The 18,220-nt window shown below is 34.1% G+C and overlaps 1 protein-coding gene across 1 annotated transcript in view; it reads left to right on the forward strand.

Annotated features, from left to right (window-relative positions):
* The window catches only part of EPS8 (epidermal growth factor receptor pathway substrate 8), a 192,493-nt gene that overhangs the window by 106,296 nt on the left and 67,977 nt on the right, over nucleotides 1–18,220 (forward strand). Inside the window, exons 2-3 of the mRNA XM_008067532.2 lie at nucleotides 10,513–10,592; nucleotides 12,067–12,143. Of these exons, the coding sequence (XP_008065723.1) occupies nucleotides 10,534–10,592; nucleotides 12,067–12,143 (136 nt within the window). The 5' untranslated portion in view covers nucleotides 10,513–10,533. The remainder of the gene's footprint in view (nucleotides 1–10,512; nucleotides 10,593–12,066; nucleotides 12,144–18,220) is intronic.

Here is an 18,220-nt window from a genome sequence, read left to right on the forward strand (position 1 = left end):
CCCCGTCCCCAGACAGATATTTGCTACTATTAATCCCATCCCCCTCCCCCGCCCATAGTTTCCCAGTACTGTCAATCATTTTCTTATAGTATTACATTGGATGTTCAAGGTCCATTATATGAGTGAGAACATGTGATACTCAGATCTTTGTTTCTGTGAGAGGTCACTCAGTATTATAGACTCTAGTTCCATCCAGGTTGCTGCGAAATTCATGATTTTGTTCTTTTTTATGGCTGCGTAGTATTCCATCGTGTATATGTACCACATTTTTTAAATCCAGTCTTCTTTTGATGTGCAGCATGGTTGCTTCCAGGTTCTTGCTATTGTGAACAATGCTGCGATAAACATACGTGTGCAGGTATCTTTTTTATAGAGTGATTTGAGTTCTTCAGGATGTATTCCTAGTGGGGGATTGTGGGGTCATATGGGAGGTTGATATTTAGAGCTTTTAGGAATTGCCACACTGCTTTCCACAGAGGTTGCACTAGTTTGCACTCCCACCAACAGTGTAGAAGTGTTCCCTTTACGCCACACCCTCTTCAGCAGCTGTTATTTTTTGAGTTGTTGATAATTGCCATTCTGACTGGAATATTTTTCCATTTGTTTGTTTCATCTTTGATTTCTTTGAGCAGTGTTTTTGGTTATCATTATAAAGATCTTTGACTTCTCTGATTAGGAAGATGCCAAGGTATTTCATTTTTCGTATGTGGCTATTGTGAATGAGATTGTGCTTTTTATTTGGATTTCTGTTTATTTATCATTGGTGTATCGGAATGCGACTGACCTTTGCACATTTATTTTCTGCCCTGAGACTTTGCCAGAGGTCTTTATTGGTGCAAGGACGTTTTTGACAGATTCTTTGGGTTTTTGAGGTATAAAATCATGTCTTTTGCAAAGAGGGATAACATAGCTTCCTGTTTTCCTATTTAGATAGCACTGATTTCCTTCTCTTGTCTGATTGCTTTAGCTAAGACTTCCAATACTATGCTGAACAGGAGGGGTGAGAGTGGGCAACAGAAGAATCCAGATCACCAAAATAAAATCTCAAATTCAGGAAACAGAAGAGAAAAAGATAATACAAAAAAATCAATGAAACAAAAGCTGAATTTTTGAAAGGATAGACGGGATTGATGGACCCCCAGCTAGACTGACCAAGAAAAAAAGAAAAAGCCTATATAAATACAATCAGAAATGCAAAAGATGAAGTCTCAACTGACCCCGAAGAAATACAAAGATTATAAGAGATTAATCTGTATACCATTTGAAACAAACTCGAAAACCTAAATGAAAGGGAGGACTTTCTTATATCACATAACCTCCCCAGGTTGAAACAAGAAGAAATTGAGACCCTAAATAGACCAATAACAACTCAGAACATCTACTCTATCATAATAAAACTATCTACAAAAAAAAAAAAAAAAAAGCCCTGGACCAGATGGATTTCCAGCAGAATTCTATAAAACATACAATAAGGAGCTGATACCAATCCTATTGAAAGTTTTCCAGGCAATCGAGAAAGACAGAACACTCCCCAAATCATTTTATGCAGCTGAAATCACATTGATAGCCTACAAAGAAAGAGAACTACAGACCAATGTCCTTGATGAACATAGATGCTAAAATTCTCAACAAGATTCTAGCAAACTGGATCCAACAACACATCTCAAAAATCATCCAGCATCACAAGCAGTCTTCATTCCCGGGATGCAGGGCTGGTTCAACATCTGCAAGACCATAAATGTAATTAAATACATCAACATATATAAAGACAAAAACCACATGAATACCATTAGATACAGAAAAAGTTTTTTGATAAAATCCAGCATCCTTTCTTAACAAAAACCCTCGATCATCTAGGTATAGATGGAACATAGCTCAAAATAGTAAGAGCCATCTATGAGAAGCGCATAGCCAATATATTGCTAGACAGACAGAAATTGAGCCGTTTCCCATGAAAACTGGAATAAGACAAGGATGCCCACTGTCACCCCTACAGTTCAAAACAGTACTTTCAAAAATTAATGTGAAAGTTAAATAATATAGTGGACAGAAGACATTAAACATGATACCCGATGCAGGGTAAAATAAATAGCAGTTATTCTTTTTTAAAATTAGCACATTTTCCCAAGTCAATAAAATATTAACAATGTTTTAAACTGAGATATCATTAACTTCCCATGTACACAGCATAACATCTAATAGTATATGTGTGCTAATAATGTCATCATAGCAACTCAGGGAGTAGAAAAGAATTGGAGGGAAACACTCATAATAGTTATAAGAGGATGTATATAGTTCTCTATGTTAGACCTTCCTTGGAAATCTATCATAATATCCAACAAATAATTACTGCTAAAGTGGTTCTTTCTAAAGTTATGTATTAAACTTTGTAATATAGCCTGCTATCATATTAGATTATAGACTTTTCCCACAATTATGTCTTAACTTATAAACTATGTAAGAATTTTATCATAATTATAAAAAAAGGACTAAATGAACTATTTTAAGTGATTATGATGTATTGATTTAAAGACATAATTACTCTGTTTACATTGATATTGGCCTTGAGAAAATACTATTCTTCCATGTGGCCTAGAAATTATTGTGATACCTTCACTGGTATTAGCCAATATTATTATTACAGCATTTTAATATTTTTAGTAGTTTTCCACCTTTATTCACACAGTAAAGTCTTTATTACTTGATGTTAGACCAAACAATATAGAAAAATAGATGGTGACAGCTTAACTGATGGTACTGGTAAGAGATACTGACACTGCAGAAGATAGACTGTGTGATGTTTTTAAAAGTTTAAAGCAGATTATTGAAGTTTTTTGGTTTTAAGAAAAATTATTGGTAGACAATGCCACAAAGTATTGGTAGAAATTATTTCAATGGTTTTGAGTTAAAACCCTAAATTATAGTAATACCTTCCTCCTCCAAGTTATTTGGTTATAACTCAGACTGGGAAACATAAATTATATTAAATTAAAATCTAGTTATAGATACCTCAAGATACTTTGTCAGTCCCAAACACTTCAATACATGAAAAAGGTCTGTGACATTTTCTGAGAGAACAAGTTATTTGAAGGACAGCTCAATATGCAGAGAGCTACTAGTTATGTGTTATCAAGATTGGGTAGGTGGTTTTCTAATATTTGAATCATTATTACATATTCATTTATAAATTTGATATCAGATACAAGCAAGAGAAAAGAAAGGGGAATCTAAAAGTTACATATATTTGGAGATCTTAAAACTTTGTAATATAAATTGGAATCGCTGGTTTAACCTTATACAGCCTTACTTTTTTTCTTTTTGCAGTGATTTTCAAACATTCTGTTTACTTTTTAAAAAATTACTATGTTTAACATTTTTGGTGTGCTTCTTTTAGATATTAAATCTATCATTTTTATCCTTGCCATTGGCAAATAATTTTACTTTCTGTAGAAAATAAGAAGAAAATTATAGTAACTATGACTTATGAACAGTGTTTTCATGAGGAAATTGATGCTCTTACTTGAATTCAAATACAGTTGACCCTTGAGCAATGCGGGGGTCAGGGATGCTGTTCCCCTGCTCAGCTGAAAATCTATGCATAACTTTTGAGTCCCCAAAACTTTACTATAGCCTACTGTTTACTTATTTACCTTACCAATAACATAAACAGTTGATAAATACATTTAGTGAATTCTTCAAATATGTGTTAATCCATTGTTTACATTTTTGATAAGGCTGTTTGGAGGTTTCTCAAAGAACTAAAAATATATTTATCATTCGACCCAGTAATCCCACCACTGGATTTATAAACAAAGGAGAATAAATCGTTCAATCAAAGAGACACGTGCACTCATATGATTATCACAGCACTATTCACAATAGTAAAAACATGGAACCAAGATGTCCAACAGTGGTGGATTGGATAAAGAAAATGTGGTAGATATACACCATAGAATACTATACAGGCATAAAAAAGGAATGAAATCATGCCCTTTACAGCTGCATGGATCAGTTGAAGGCCATTATTCTAATCAACACAAAAACAGAAAACCAAATACCACATGTCCTCACTTAAAAGTGGGAACCAAACACTGGTTTTGTATGGGCGTAAAGATGAGACCAATAGGCACTGGGGACTCCTAAAGGGAGAAGAGAGGATGGCAAGGGTTGAAAAACTACCTGTGGGATACCATGTTCACTATTTGGGTGACAGTTCAGTAAAATACCAAACCTCATTATCATACAATATACCCCTGTAACAAACCTGCACAGGTGCCCCCTAAATCTTTTTTTTTTTTTAATTTTTATTTTAAAGATATAAGGTGCAATTCAGGGTTTGGTATACACATGATCATTGTTCAGGTAAAACTTGGGCCTCACTTTGGTACCCACTTCTTCTGGTTTAAGATTAGGTACCCTTATTGATGAAGTTGGCCCCCTCTTGATCCCTTGGCAGCTTCCCACTGCTGCCAATTCCTTTCTTATAGTATTATGATAATTGTTCAGGGTCCGCTTATGAGTGAGAACATGTGGTACTCAGTTCCTTGTTTCTATGATAGATCATCAAGCATTACAGACTCTAAATCCATCCAAGTTGCTGCAAATTTCATAATTTTGTCCCTCTTTATGACTGGATAATATTCCATCATGTATATGTACCAAGTTTTTTTTTATCCAGTCTGTGGTGGGCAGCACAGTTGGTTCCTTGTTTTTGCAAATGTGAATAGTGCTGCAGTAAACATGTGTGTACAGATATCTTTTTAATAGAATGATTTGAGTTCCTCTGGGTATACTCCCAAAAGGGGAATTACTGGATGATATGGGAGGTTGAAATGGAAAAAAAAATAAATCATACTTTAGAGAATAGTTTATCCAGTATTTAAAATGAGCTGTCAGTTAGTTAGAAATACATAATTTTCAAAAAATAAATATATAATTTAAATCAAAAAGAGCCCCCATGTATTTTGTATGTTATATATATTATATACTGTATTCTTAAATAAAGTAAGCTAGAGAAAAGAAAATGTTAAGGAAATCATGAGGAAGAGAAAACATATTTATTATTCATTAAGTGGAAGTGGATCATCATAAAGGTCTTCATTCTTATAGTCTTCAGATTTAGTTGACTGAGAAGGAGGAGGAAGAAGGGGGATTGGCCTTACTGTCTCAGGAGTGGCAGAGGCATTAGAAAATCTGCATATAATTCTTATACACCATCAGCAGGCAGAGAACCAGATACGAACCACAATCCCATTCACAGTAGCCACGCAAAAAATGAAATGCCTTGGCATCTTCCTAACCAGAGAAGTGAAAGACCTTTACAATGAGAACTACACAACACTACTCAAAGAAATCCAAGAAGACACAAACAAATGGAAAATATCCCATGCTCGTGGATAGGAAGAATCAACATTGTTAAAATGTCCATCCTACCAAAGGCAATCTACAGATTCAACGCAATACCCATTAAGTTACCAACATCATTCTTCTCAGACCTGAAAATGATAATACAGAAATTCATATGGAAACATAAACAACCATGAATAACCAAAACAATCCTCAGTAAAAGAAACAAACCAGGAGGTATTACACTTCCAGACTTCAAACTACTATAAGGTTACAATAATCAAAACAGCTTGGTACGGGTACAAGAACAGGCATATACACCAATGGAAAAGGATAGAGATTCCGGAAGCAAACCCTCAATTTCTCAACCAACTCATCTTTGACAGAGCCTCCAACAACAACCACTGGGGAGAGGAGAACTTATTTAGTAAATGGGGCTGGGAAAACTGGCTGATCATATGCTGAAGATTGAAATAGGACCCCTACATATCACCATACACAAAAATTAAATCCAAATGAATCAAAGACCTAAACATAAAACCTCAAACTATAAGAGTCTTAGAAAATGCTGTAGACACCCTTATGGAAATTGGAACTGGCAACCAATTCCTGATCAAAACCCTAAGTGCCCATAGCATAAGAAATAAGATAGACAAGTGAGACCTCATCAAACTGGCGAGCTTCTTCTGCAAAGCAAAAGAAACCGTCATGAGGGTAGAGAGACAGCCCACAGAATGGGAAAAAATATTTGCCAACTGTGTTTCTGACAAAGACCTAACATCTGGGATCTACAAGGAACTCAAACAGCCCCACTGAAAGAAAAAACCAAAAGAAGGTGATATGGGCAGCCAACAGACACATGAAAAAGTACTTAGCCTCACTCATCATCAGAGAAGCACAAATCAAAACCACATTGAGATACCACCTAACCTCAGTAAGAATGGTCATCATTAATAAAATAAACAACAGCAGATGCTGGCGAGGATGCAGAGAAAAAGGAACGCTTCCACACTGCTGGTGGGAATGCAAACGAGTGCAACCTCTTTGGAAGACAGTGTGGCTATTTCTGAAAGAACTAGAAATTGACCTTCCATATGACCCAGCAATCCCCCTATTGGGAATATACCTGGAGGAACTTAATTCATTCTACAAAAATGATACCTACATACACATGTTTGTTGCAGCTCTTTTCACAATAGCAAAAATATGGAACCAACCATGCTGCCCATTGAAGCTGGACTGGATTAAAAAAATGTGGTACATATACACAATGGAATATAATGCAGCCATAAAGAAGGACAAACATATGGACTTTGCAGCAGCTTGGATGGGATTTAGAGTCTATCATACTCAGTGATCTATCACAGAAACAAAGAACAGAGTACCATAGGTTCTCAATCATAAACAAACCTTGAACAATTATAATACCATAAGAAAAGGATTGGCAGTAGTGGGAAACTGCTAGGGGAGGGGCTGGGATTGGCAGTTGAGGGAAACTGCCAGGGGAGAGAGGGACACACCTCATCCACAAGAGTACAAATGCATAATGAACATTTGTATACCTAACTCTGAATTGTACCCACATCTTTAAAATAAAATTTAAAAAAAAGAAAAAGAAAATCTGCACGTAAGTGGACTCATGCTGTTTAAACCCATATTGTTCAAGGGTCAACTGTAGTTGGAAGCTAGTATGATGATTTTAGTGTACACTTTAGTTGAATTACATAGCTAATTAACGATAATTAACTGCATTTGCGAGTCTTTAAACTTAAAAGTGATAAAGAAAACTTTATCTTAGTTTTTAAGTTGCCATAACAATTTATACAAATAAAAAGGCCTAATTTTTCGGTAAGAATTGATTGTTATTTAAATTGTGTATATGGTTTATATAGGTATAAATTAGATATGTCTTTTAAAAGCCTAAAGGAAAAAAGACAAACATTTGTAATTCTTTCCTTTGCAAGGTATGCGCTGTAATTGCTTTATTTAGATATTAAAGAGCTTCTATGTTGCCACATGAACTACTGTGACAAGTGAAACTATTATTGCCAAATGAGAAGTTTCTATATTTAAAATTCCATTTGGCAAATTGACATTTTCTATCCCCACTTCTAATTTTCTCTTATTCTAACATTACTATTTTAAAAACAAAACACAGGTTGTGCATTTTATTTGATTGTCATGAAGAATTAAACATGAAAAGATGGGATGCTGTGGCTATTGCTTTTCATTAAAACAGCTGTCATGGTTTTAAAATGCAAACCAGATCAAAATCAGCACAAACCCTAGGGATTTAATTTATATACTGAATGAACCAGCTTGTTTTGAGGAGCACTTTTCTTTTTTAAACTTCGGAAGAAACTTGCATGTCTATCTCATTTGATCTTTATGCTAGTGCTGTGAGCTAGGAAGACCAAGAATTATCTTTATTTTACTGATGGGAATATTGAAATGGAGGCTTAATTGACTTGCCTAGGCTAATTAATGCCAAGGACAGAGTTAGAATTCCAGGCTTCTAAATGTGAATGTCTGTATCCTAATCCCGTTAGCTCTAGTTTCATGATGTTAATCTAGGCCTCTGTCCTGGCCCAAATTCTAGAATGTAGCAATGATGTGCTTCAGGTGGACTATATCGTCTTTTGAGAATCAATTGTGAAGCATTTGGGAGTTTTGTAAGCTGCTGTTAAACCACTGATAGCTTGAAATCAGCCATTGTGGGAATATTTAAACCATGGAAATCTGTAAGCTCTACAAATCAGGCCCTCTCTCTTGCCTCACTCTGGGATAACTGATTTACCAGCACACCACTAATTGTGTCTAAGTATAAACTGAAGAAGGAAAACAAAACAAACAGAATGTAACAATGTAATGTAAATGTAATTTTATAAGTGTAGTACTTGCATAGGGCAGAGGTAAATATTTTTTTCTCCAATTATAAATTTGCTTTGTAAGTAGTAGAAACTTATGGATAACAGTATCAGCAAAGCTTGAATTAAACTTGAGTGTACTGAACACCATTTTTAACAGTTCTTTAAGAACTAGGTAAGTCCCAGGCCTTCCAAAAATCTCTGACAATTTGCATGCTTTTTCTTTCTCTGAACCTCTAGTGGATTTAAAACAGAACCACACACATTAGGACTTAATTACTTAGTATGTGTTTTACATGAATTAATTTTGTCTCCCTAGATATACAATAAACTCTTTGAATAGTGGGGCATAGGCTTCTCTTCCTTCTTTCCTTTTTTTTTTTTTTTGGAATAAATATTTAATGAACTCTTATTCAATGCCTGGTAACAAAAGTCCTTGCCTTTTTTGGAGCTAATACTCTGGTGAAGAGTCAGGTATTAATTTAAATAAGTAAAAAATTATGAAAGTAGCAACTATTTTGACAATTTGTACATAATGTGGAGAGTGTCTGATAGTGGAATTTTAAATATTCTGAAAGGTCAGTTAAAGCTTCCCTGAGGATATTGTGATTGGACTGAGTCTGAAGAATAAGGGAAAATTTAACTTGAACTTCCCAAGTCTTAAATATTATTTCTCTACGTAGGCTTTCTGTGCCCTTTCAATATGAATTATCATCAGTTTTCTTATTATATGCCCCCATATCATGATGAATTTTCTCTTTGTAATAGTAACTGTTTAATTTTAAATTTATTCAAGTGTCTGTTTCCTCCCCACTAAACTGTTGACCCTGTAGCTGGAACTATGTCTGTTTGGTTCACTTTGGTGGTCTCAGTATCCATAATAGTTCCTGGCACTTATAGTCACTCAACAGTTGTTGATGCTTTTATCGTTTTTGCCCTTTTCTCACATAAAGCCAGGGTATTTCCTGCATAACTCATAGTAATTAAGAGGACATAGTAATATATCATATATGAAAAGGTAAAAGTCAGACAATATGACAGCATTCAGGATAGTATAGTGACATAGAACTCAGGAAGAACCAAATATCCAAGAGTGAATAGAAATCAGGTATAGCAGTGTAGTCTAGAAGAAAGAAAAAACCATTTCTTTTGACATTAAGGAAGTTTTACTTATTCATTCATCTTATTTGAAGACAATTTGCTCAATTTGTAAAATAGCTTAAAATGATTTCTGAAGTTAAGTATCTGGTGTTGATTTTAAAAATTACTTTCTTATGAAAAGTAAAAGGAATGTATAAATAAACACTTTCTTGAAAAAAGACATATCCTAGTGTATATGTGTAGAATGTTGTTAAATGTACTTTGAAGGCAGGAAGAAGAAATTAAAGAAAGAAGGAAGAAAAGAAAAGCAGATGTAGACAAAAATACTGGAAGGTAATTGACAGGGCTTTTACATGTTTCTCTTTAAAAGATAGGGCTCTGGGTGATACTTTTTCCCTTTGTACTTTATTTTATTCTCAAGTTTTTTAATCTGAGTCAATATTGCTTTTAAATGAAACAATAACAATTTACAAAATTGACACTTCATTATAAGTTTGGCACAGAATGTAGAATTATGCCTGTATTCTTAGAGGACTCAAAAGTATATTTTAGATTTTTCTTTTTATTAAATCAATAAATTTTTATTCAAGCAATTTCACATCATGAATTCTTTCATTGTCCATCAATGTCAGTTCCTCTAAAGCTGTAGTCAAAATTTATCTTCAAAAGACTTATCTTCAAGATAGCCCTTTGAAATAGAATGGATACTTAATCTGCAGTTGTCCTGAAAAGCGCAATAATCTTTGGGATCTAATTTCTTCAACCAATTTACTTGAGGATCATTTTTAGAGTAGATGGATCTGCCTAGTTCTCAGCTTGACACCCTCTCTAAACATGAATGAGTTCAAGTTACATTCTTTTCTAAGCTATCACACTCAAGAATAGTACAGATCTGTGGAATATGCCAATACATATGGCAAAAAAATACTATTATGTTTTTCCTACTTTTAGTAGATTTGTCTTTTACACACCTGAATTTGCTTACAACTTAGTGTATTAATGTTCAATGCCATTGGTTTTTTGTTTAAATGTCCATCTATATCTCTGGAGCCTGGGCTCTTTGAGAGTGGAGATCTTTATCTTTGTATTTATCATAGCATTCCTGGCAGCAACACACATTTGTTGAATGAATAACTTTTGAAACTGAGATGTCTTGACTCCTTTATTACCTTTAATCTATATAGCTTTCTTTTTTTAGAACATAGGAGTGAAAGCCACGATGAATGGTCATATTTCTAATCATCCCAGTGGTTTTGGAGCATACCCATCTCAAATGAAGTAAGTTGAAAAGGTTTATATTGAAATTTGGGGGGAGGGATTTGATTTGGTGTTGTTTTATATTTTTAATGAAAAGATTACTTTTATTTCTTTGTGCAGTTCAGTCCTCATTAATATATAACATCTTTGTGTCACCTCAGCATGTTATCATTAAAAGTTTACTGTGTCTGATAATAAGATGGTAAAGTAAATATGAGAGCAGTAATAGCTGAAATCGTTGAAAGATGTTTCATTCTGGTATTTTATTGCTTTTTATAGTTAGATATATACTCTACTTCAGAGCTTCGAGTTTCTCTGGAGTATTCTATTGTTGCTATCTGTAAAACATTGACATTTGAGGAAGGTTAAATGTCATTTAATCCCAACTATTAAGGTATTTATTATTGTGTCAAATAAAAAAGAACAGGCAAACAAACAAAACAATCCCAGTAGTTTCAGGTGTAGCATATCGTGGTTAATACTGTTGTTATTTGATCCCTTGGTCATTGTGGCATATATTGAACTCATCATTTTTCAGAGCAGGTAATATTTACCATATCTAGAGGATAAAAAGTTATTTCTTAAATGTGATGTCCAAAGCCCTTAATCTGCTCTGCTTCTCGAACCATTCATCTATTCTGGGCACATCCTATTAACTACACTTTTCCTCAGACACCATACTGTTTCTTGAGTCCGTTCCAAATGCCTTTTCTTCACTTGATTCTCTGCCTGTTTTTCTGAGCTTCTTTCCATTCTTTTAGATTCTGTTTAAGTGCCAACTTGGCAGTAAAGTCTTCTTGAACATGTTGATAAAAAGTTAACCTTCCTTTGATTTTACATGTTGTATTTATTACCTTTACCCAGATATTACATTCTATTGTAACTATTTTACTTGTTTTATTTACAGTACCCTGTCCCTCACTCATATTCCACTTCTAGGTTGTAGGACCTAATAATGTTCACTGAATACTTGAATAAAATTCAAATAAATCAGGATTTACTTCACATATAGTAACTAGAGGCTATATATAGGATAAAGCAGGTCAGATTTAATGATAAAGTGTTATTTGGTCCAACTGTACTTTAGGTGTTTGTGAAAATAGTGTTCATAAACTTAAATCAGTGGGAACTTGTTACAAATGAACCACTGCTCAGGACTTAAATTCAGTATGGCAAAGTTAAGCTCTTCTAAGATAGTTTCAGCCTTAGTGAATCTTCTTGGCTACAGTTCTGACTTGACTTTTGAGAAGAAGTTATAATTTGCACCAACCATGCTCTTCACTGAGGTAGTGTGGTTGATAATTAATTCTTCACCACTCACTCGAATGGGATCTGGCTCATTTTGGCAAACTCAGTTGGTATAAACTCAATATGTTTTTTCTTTTAAAACACATGGTGATTATGGTATATCGGACTTTTAATTTTCTAGTTCTGAGTTTCTATTACTTACTTTGGACTTTAACCCAACACAATGAATGTAACTTTTTTATTACAGTGGCTACGGATCATCACCTACCTTTTCCCAGATGGACAGAGAACACAGTTCAAAAACAAGTGCAAAGGCCCTTTATGGTATGTTTGTTTATTTGATGGGGTATAATTCTGTTTCTAACCACTTTTTACAAATTATATTTCCATATTTTGAACTTCCACCCTATTTATATTCTTTAGAATGAAGAGGTGAAAGCTAGATAAAGATTATTTTAAAGAAGAGTTTGTATAAAAGCTAACAAAACTATGAACTCTGCTGGTTGTCATACAGTTTAGAACTTCATGTGAAGTGTATTGCAATTCTTTCAAAAGTCCTGAGCATGGCACAAATACCTTAGATGAATTTTTCTATTTGCTATTTGTAATATGTTTGTTAATCTTCATGACTACTCTAATTGACAGTAGGATGATAGGACTTTTTCCTTATAGCTCTTGAACTTTTGTGGTAGTATTACAGTATGACTAATAGTACTTATATAATTTCTTTCTGGACTGCAAAATAATCAAGCTTTCTTCTTGATCTTTCTCTAACTTCCAAAGCCCTCTCTAGATTGTCTTACATATACATAATATTTTAAAACTTCAAATATAAAATAGACATCATTACTAGCAAGAAATTGAGGACTGCTGAAATATGCCACATATGTTTAGTAAGGCATTTATTTATACAGGCTCTGCATTATATTTTTTATTATACAATAATAAAGAATTAGAATAGTATTGTGGTTAGTAGTAAACACTCAAAATAGACTTCCTAGGATGAAATCTCATTCTATTATTTATTAGCTGAGTGATCTCAGCAAATTACTTTGTCTGTGCCTCATTTTGTCTTTTTGTATAATGAGAATGTTTCACAGGGTTGATATGAGAATTAAATGGTTAGTGCATTTAAAATGCTTAGAACAAGCAGCATTGGCAAGCAGAAAACACTGTATATATTTGCTATTATTGTTGATACCTGTAGGAACCAATGTTTTCTAAATTCTTCTCTTTTGCATTATTTAGATCTACAATTTCTTTATTGTTGTAAGAATGAATATTTTTAAGGGATTGTGACTCTTTTTCTGCTTATATTCTTACCGAATTGTCATTATCATTCAGGTCATACATTCATAAAATGGATTTAATACCATACATGGCTATATTTTGTTATTTCCTTGTCAGTCTGATTAGTGTTAGTTTCAATTTCCTGCTGAGACATTCTTACTGTGGTCTAGTAGTTGTGAATTGTAGATCTAGAGAATGTATTCAATAAATATGTATTTTGTCATTAAATGTGGTCAAGTCAGGACCAATAATATATGATCCCTGACTTCAAGAGACTTATAGTCTAGAAAGTGACTTGAAAATAACTGAAACGGGAAAATTTTGGGGTAAGAATAGAGCAATAAATTCCTTCAATGTTTCATTTCCAGACAGATTTTTATTAAGTGCATGAGTGTGCTAGATCATGATCTTCATAGTTTCTATTTCCTTGACTCTTCATTCATTTCAAAGATGAATAAGAGATGGTCAATGCCTATGCACCAATTTGGTGAGTTAGACTAGAAAACACATTGTTATAATGAAGGACTAAATGAGCTTGGATGGTAGTGTGCTTCAGGTGCAATGAGGGGATGGTCAGAAGGATTTCCTAGAAGGACTGAGCCTTGAGCTGAGCTCTGAAATGTAAGTTGTGTTCTCCAGACATTTGGGAACCAGGAGAATCCTGTAAACAGCAATATAAAACCTTTTCAAGCCCTGTGAAGGTGGCCCATATTTGCCTTGTTCACTTCAGTATTCTCTGTACTTATTAAGCACAATGGCTAATGTGCAATTTATGCTCAGTAAATACTTGTAGAATGGGCATAATGAATTAATGAACTACAAGTAGTAACTGAAGAGTGCAAGGTGGTGCATTCAGAAATAAGATTGGATAAGTAAACATGGGCCACATTAGGAGAGTCATCAATAAGAAATTTAAACATCATTTACATTTAATGAGCACCATTTGAGGTGTTTTAATTAGGGCAGTAATAGGTCAGATTTGTTTGGGGTCACTCTGGTAGCAATACTGAGGATGAATTTGATGAGTATGGAAGGAAATAGAGGAATCAGAGATTTAAGTAATATAGTAGATTAGACAACTAACGATAGCCCTAAGACTTTTATTAAGGAGAAAGTATATTAATCCTCTCACAAATACCACAGATCCAAAAGTCTATTTTCAGAGTGCTAAGAAAGAAATGAGGATAGAATATATGACTCCCCTGTAAATTTTAGTATTTATATTGTGTTGTAGTAACTTTATAAAATCTTAAATCCAAGGATTGAAAATGCTTAGCTTTTAAAAAGTACATTTTTATTTCCCCCTTTTATGCATATAAAGCAAACTGAGACACCCTTTTAAGGTTAAATGATTTGTCAAAGTCACATAACTTAAAAAAAACCCTAGAGTATAATAAAATACGACAATTTGTGTAGTATGATGAAAATGAACAGTATATAGGTAAAACAGAGGATATAAAGAGAGAGCTAGAAAGGAGCAAGTCCAAGAGGCATTTATGGGGAAGAAGGAAGACTTAGCAATGTATTGGGCTATGCAGTAAGATGGTTTTTAAGTTGCAGATACTGTTTCTTTCCTCTTTGTGTCTAATATCGACCACTCCTTTTCAACATAACACACACACACACACACACACACACACACACACACACACACACACACACACTTTCTGCCCTCCTGTAACAGTTTTCAGTAAAGGCCTGTGGAAGGAATAGACAGAAGGATGAATAACAATGGAAACATATTAGCAATCTCTGCAATAAACAAATTCTAGTTGAAATCTTTTTAGTGCTGGGCTCAGTGCCTCAGCCTGTAATCCCGCACCTTTGGGAGGCTGAAGTGAGTGGATTGCCTGAGCCTGCGGGTTCGAGACCTGCCTGGGCAGTGAGACCTTATCTCTACAATAAATCAAAAAATCAGCCGGGCGTGGTAGTGCATGCCTGTAATTCCAGCTACTTGGAAGGCTGAGGCGGAAGGATCACTGGAGCCCAGTAGGTCGAGGCTGCGGTGGCCGGGAGCGGCCACTGCACTCCAGTCTGGGTGACAGAGTGAGACTCCAACTCAAAAAGAAAAAAAAAAATCTTTTTAGATAGCTTTGGGAGTGTTTAGTATCCTAATCTGCATAATTTTAACTTTCTCTTTTTAGCTGGAAATTTGGTGAAGAATGAGATTTGTAATACAGTTTATTTTGTCACAATTTGTATATCTTGTTTAAAATTTCTCCTTTCATGATTATTAAGCTAATTGAATACATCTAAGAATTGATTTGCCTTCATGGGTGACATGTGAACATCTTCATGATGTGAGAGTACTATTTAGTTTGCTGGGACGTGAGTTTTCCAATAATCATCACTGTTTTTTACACACTGGCCACAATCTAGATACTGTATCAGAGGTTTCATGCAACTTGTCTTTTCATGAGAACACTTTTCAGGTCTGACACTGTCATGGGTCACACAGATTGCTCCTACTGAATGTGCTTACAGGGCAACATGGATTTTGGAGGCCAAGGGCTCGGCAGCTGAATCATGGCATCTTCACCAATGGCTGCTGTTTTGAGCACATGATTTAACCTGTTGGCCCCAGTTTTCTCATTTTTAAAATAGAAATGACAATAATTCTGTGGTAAGTTTATATGAGAAAATAGAATATTTCCCATTTGGGAATGGGAAGTAGTACTAGAGAGTTACGTTTTGTCCTTGGTCTTCAGATTCATCAAGACCCTCAAATTAAATATTTTCATATTACCTTGAAATGATGCTATACATTTAATCATAGTGATATTTTGACAGAATCAATAGGTAACCTTCACCATATATCTTAAAACTTATATTCCAGACATCACTCTGTATAGTGTTATAGGAATGTTTTTAAAAATAAATGATATAAAATATATTGTGAACTATGTTTTTCTATGACAATAAATTTGCTTTTTTGGGGGGGTCTTTAATCAAGGAAAACATTTAAAATGTGCTGTGGTTTTAATAATTCTATTTTATCATTTATTTATTATTATTACAAGAAATTTCCAAGCCAGCACGTGAAAGGCTCTGCATCACAATCATCCCTGACAATGCAACACTTGGTTAGGAAAATAAATATTAATTTCTTTCTCTTCCACTCATATCATGGCAGTTAACATTTCATTTTAGCTACTGTTACCAGAGAATTGGGAATTTTAATTTTTTTTCAGCTAGCCTGTTTGTCAGTCTGTAAGCACTAAAATTTAAAATCATTTTCAGGAGGAATACTTGTGTATTAAATGATCCCTCCCCTTAGGTGTGGCAACTATAATCTCTTGTTGGTGACTCAAAGGGTCCCATTAGCTTATGTACTATGATGTTCTCAGAGACTACATTTCTTACCTTTACACCAAATCATTCAGATTTGTTTCCTGTTTGACTGTGTGGCTGGGTCTCAAGCCTGTCACGTTTCCATGTTTTTAACATATTTGCTTCTGGCAGTGCTTCTGATATCTATGGACTGGGAACTAGATAGAAAATATTGTTAGTAAAAAGAACTGAGTTAGAGTCTATTAAATTATACACATTTTAATGTATGAATATACTGGCAATATCTCTAACAGCCAATCAGAGGACTTATTTTAGTATGGGTTTTCTGCTACATTCTGAATAACTGAACTTCCTAAAAAGGTAACTTCTCTTTAAATTAGATATTGCTGAATTTGAAATATGATCATTTTATAAATACATCAGCTGCTTAAGTCATTTTATCTCCAGAAAAACTAAAGTTTCATTGAATTACCAATTACTAGTACTTTTTAAAAAACCATTATTAGTGCTAACAATAACTTTGAGATTAGTATTATTGGGAGGCCAAATAATATAGAGTTAATATGAGAGACAGGTACTCTCTCAGGTTTCATTTTAGCCTTAAATTTGATCCGTTTTGTGATGTTGACAAGTAGGAAAAATATATTTGTATTTTTACTGCTCTTTTTTTTCTTCTTTGGGATGTGCTAATAAGAACTGAATATAATCACACATAAACTACACAGTGAATTTCTGAATAATTGGGTTTAGTATAAACTTTCCTGTATTTCTACAGAGCACTTGATTCAACTTTCTCACAGCAGGGTTTTTCTTACCAGACATCCACTCCACATAGTTTTCTTTTTGTACCCTTTCTATCTCCTGATCTTGGTTTGGAGTGAGTCTCTGTTTAGTTGTCATAATTAAAGCCCAAACAATCTCTTACACATTCAAATGGCACTTAAGAGTTAAAACCCATTTCTTTTCCCCCCATCATTATTGGTTGCAGTGTGTATTTTACTTAGAGAAAATATTTATTTATTTATTAGAGAACAAAATATTATTTTTTGGGGGGGAAATTCTTAAGAAATGGTCCATGATTAAATAGTATCAGGAAACTGGGCTAAATGCTAGACTCAAAATTCAACTAGACAGAATGTACCAGAGCAGGTGACTCAGAAAAAGAATTTGGCGTTTTTCTCAACTTAACTAAAAATTTTAAAGCTCCTTTGCGCCTCATGGGATAAGCCATTTCAATGATTTGTTGAACCGGCCAAGAAAACTCTTAAATAAATAATATCATTTTTTAAAAATGATTTTGTTTGTTTTTAAAAATGGTACTTTGCTTCAGGTACTGATAGTCAAACTGTGATTGTAGTTGCCTGATAATGAGAGTTTGTAATGATCACTCAGTTCTTTTTCACTGATTCCCATTAAGCACCTCTATGGAAAATATACGCTTATACATTAAACTAGTGGGGAAGGAATTCTCTACTGTGATTTAAAGATTTTTTAAGTATACAGTAGTCAGAGCTATAGTCATTGTTTTATTTAGAGAGAAATGCTCAGCAGCTGCTTTTATGTTACTTTTTTTCTTTTTAATGGCCAAATCCTTACTTTCTGAGCAACATTTTGTTTTTAGAGCAAGAGAAAATTAAAATGTTCTAAATATTGACTGTATCTCTGAATATTCGTGGTTTCAAATGTTGCTATATTATGCATAAACAGCATTGCAGGTAAAAGGGAAGCAAGTATAAATGCTGAGACCTGCATACTGTTACAGTTGCATTTCTACTAATTGAAGAGTTAAATGAAGACTTAATTTAATATTTCTGCTCTGG

This window comes from Carlito syrichta, unplaced genomic scaffold, assembly GCF_000164805.1.
Source record: "Carlito syrichta isolate Samal-C Ts95f unplaced genomic scaffold, Tarsius_syrichta-2.0.1 Scaffold309689, whole genome shotgun sequence".
NCBI lineage: Eukaryota > Metazoa > Chordata > Mammalia > Primates > Tarsiidae > Carlito > Carlito syrichta.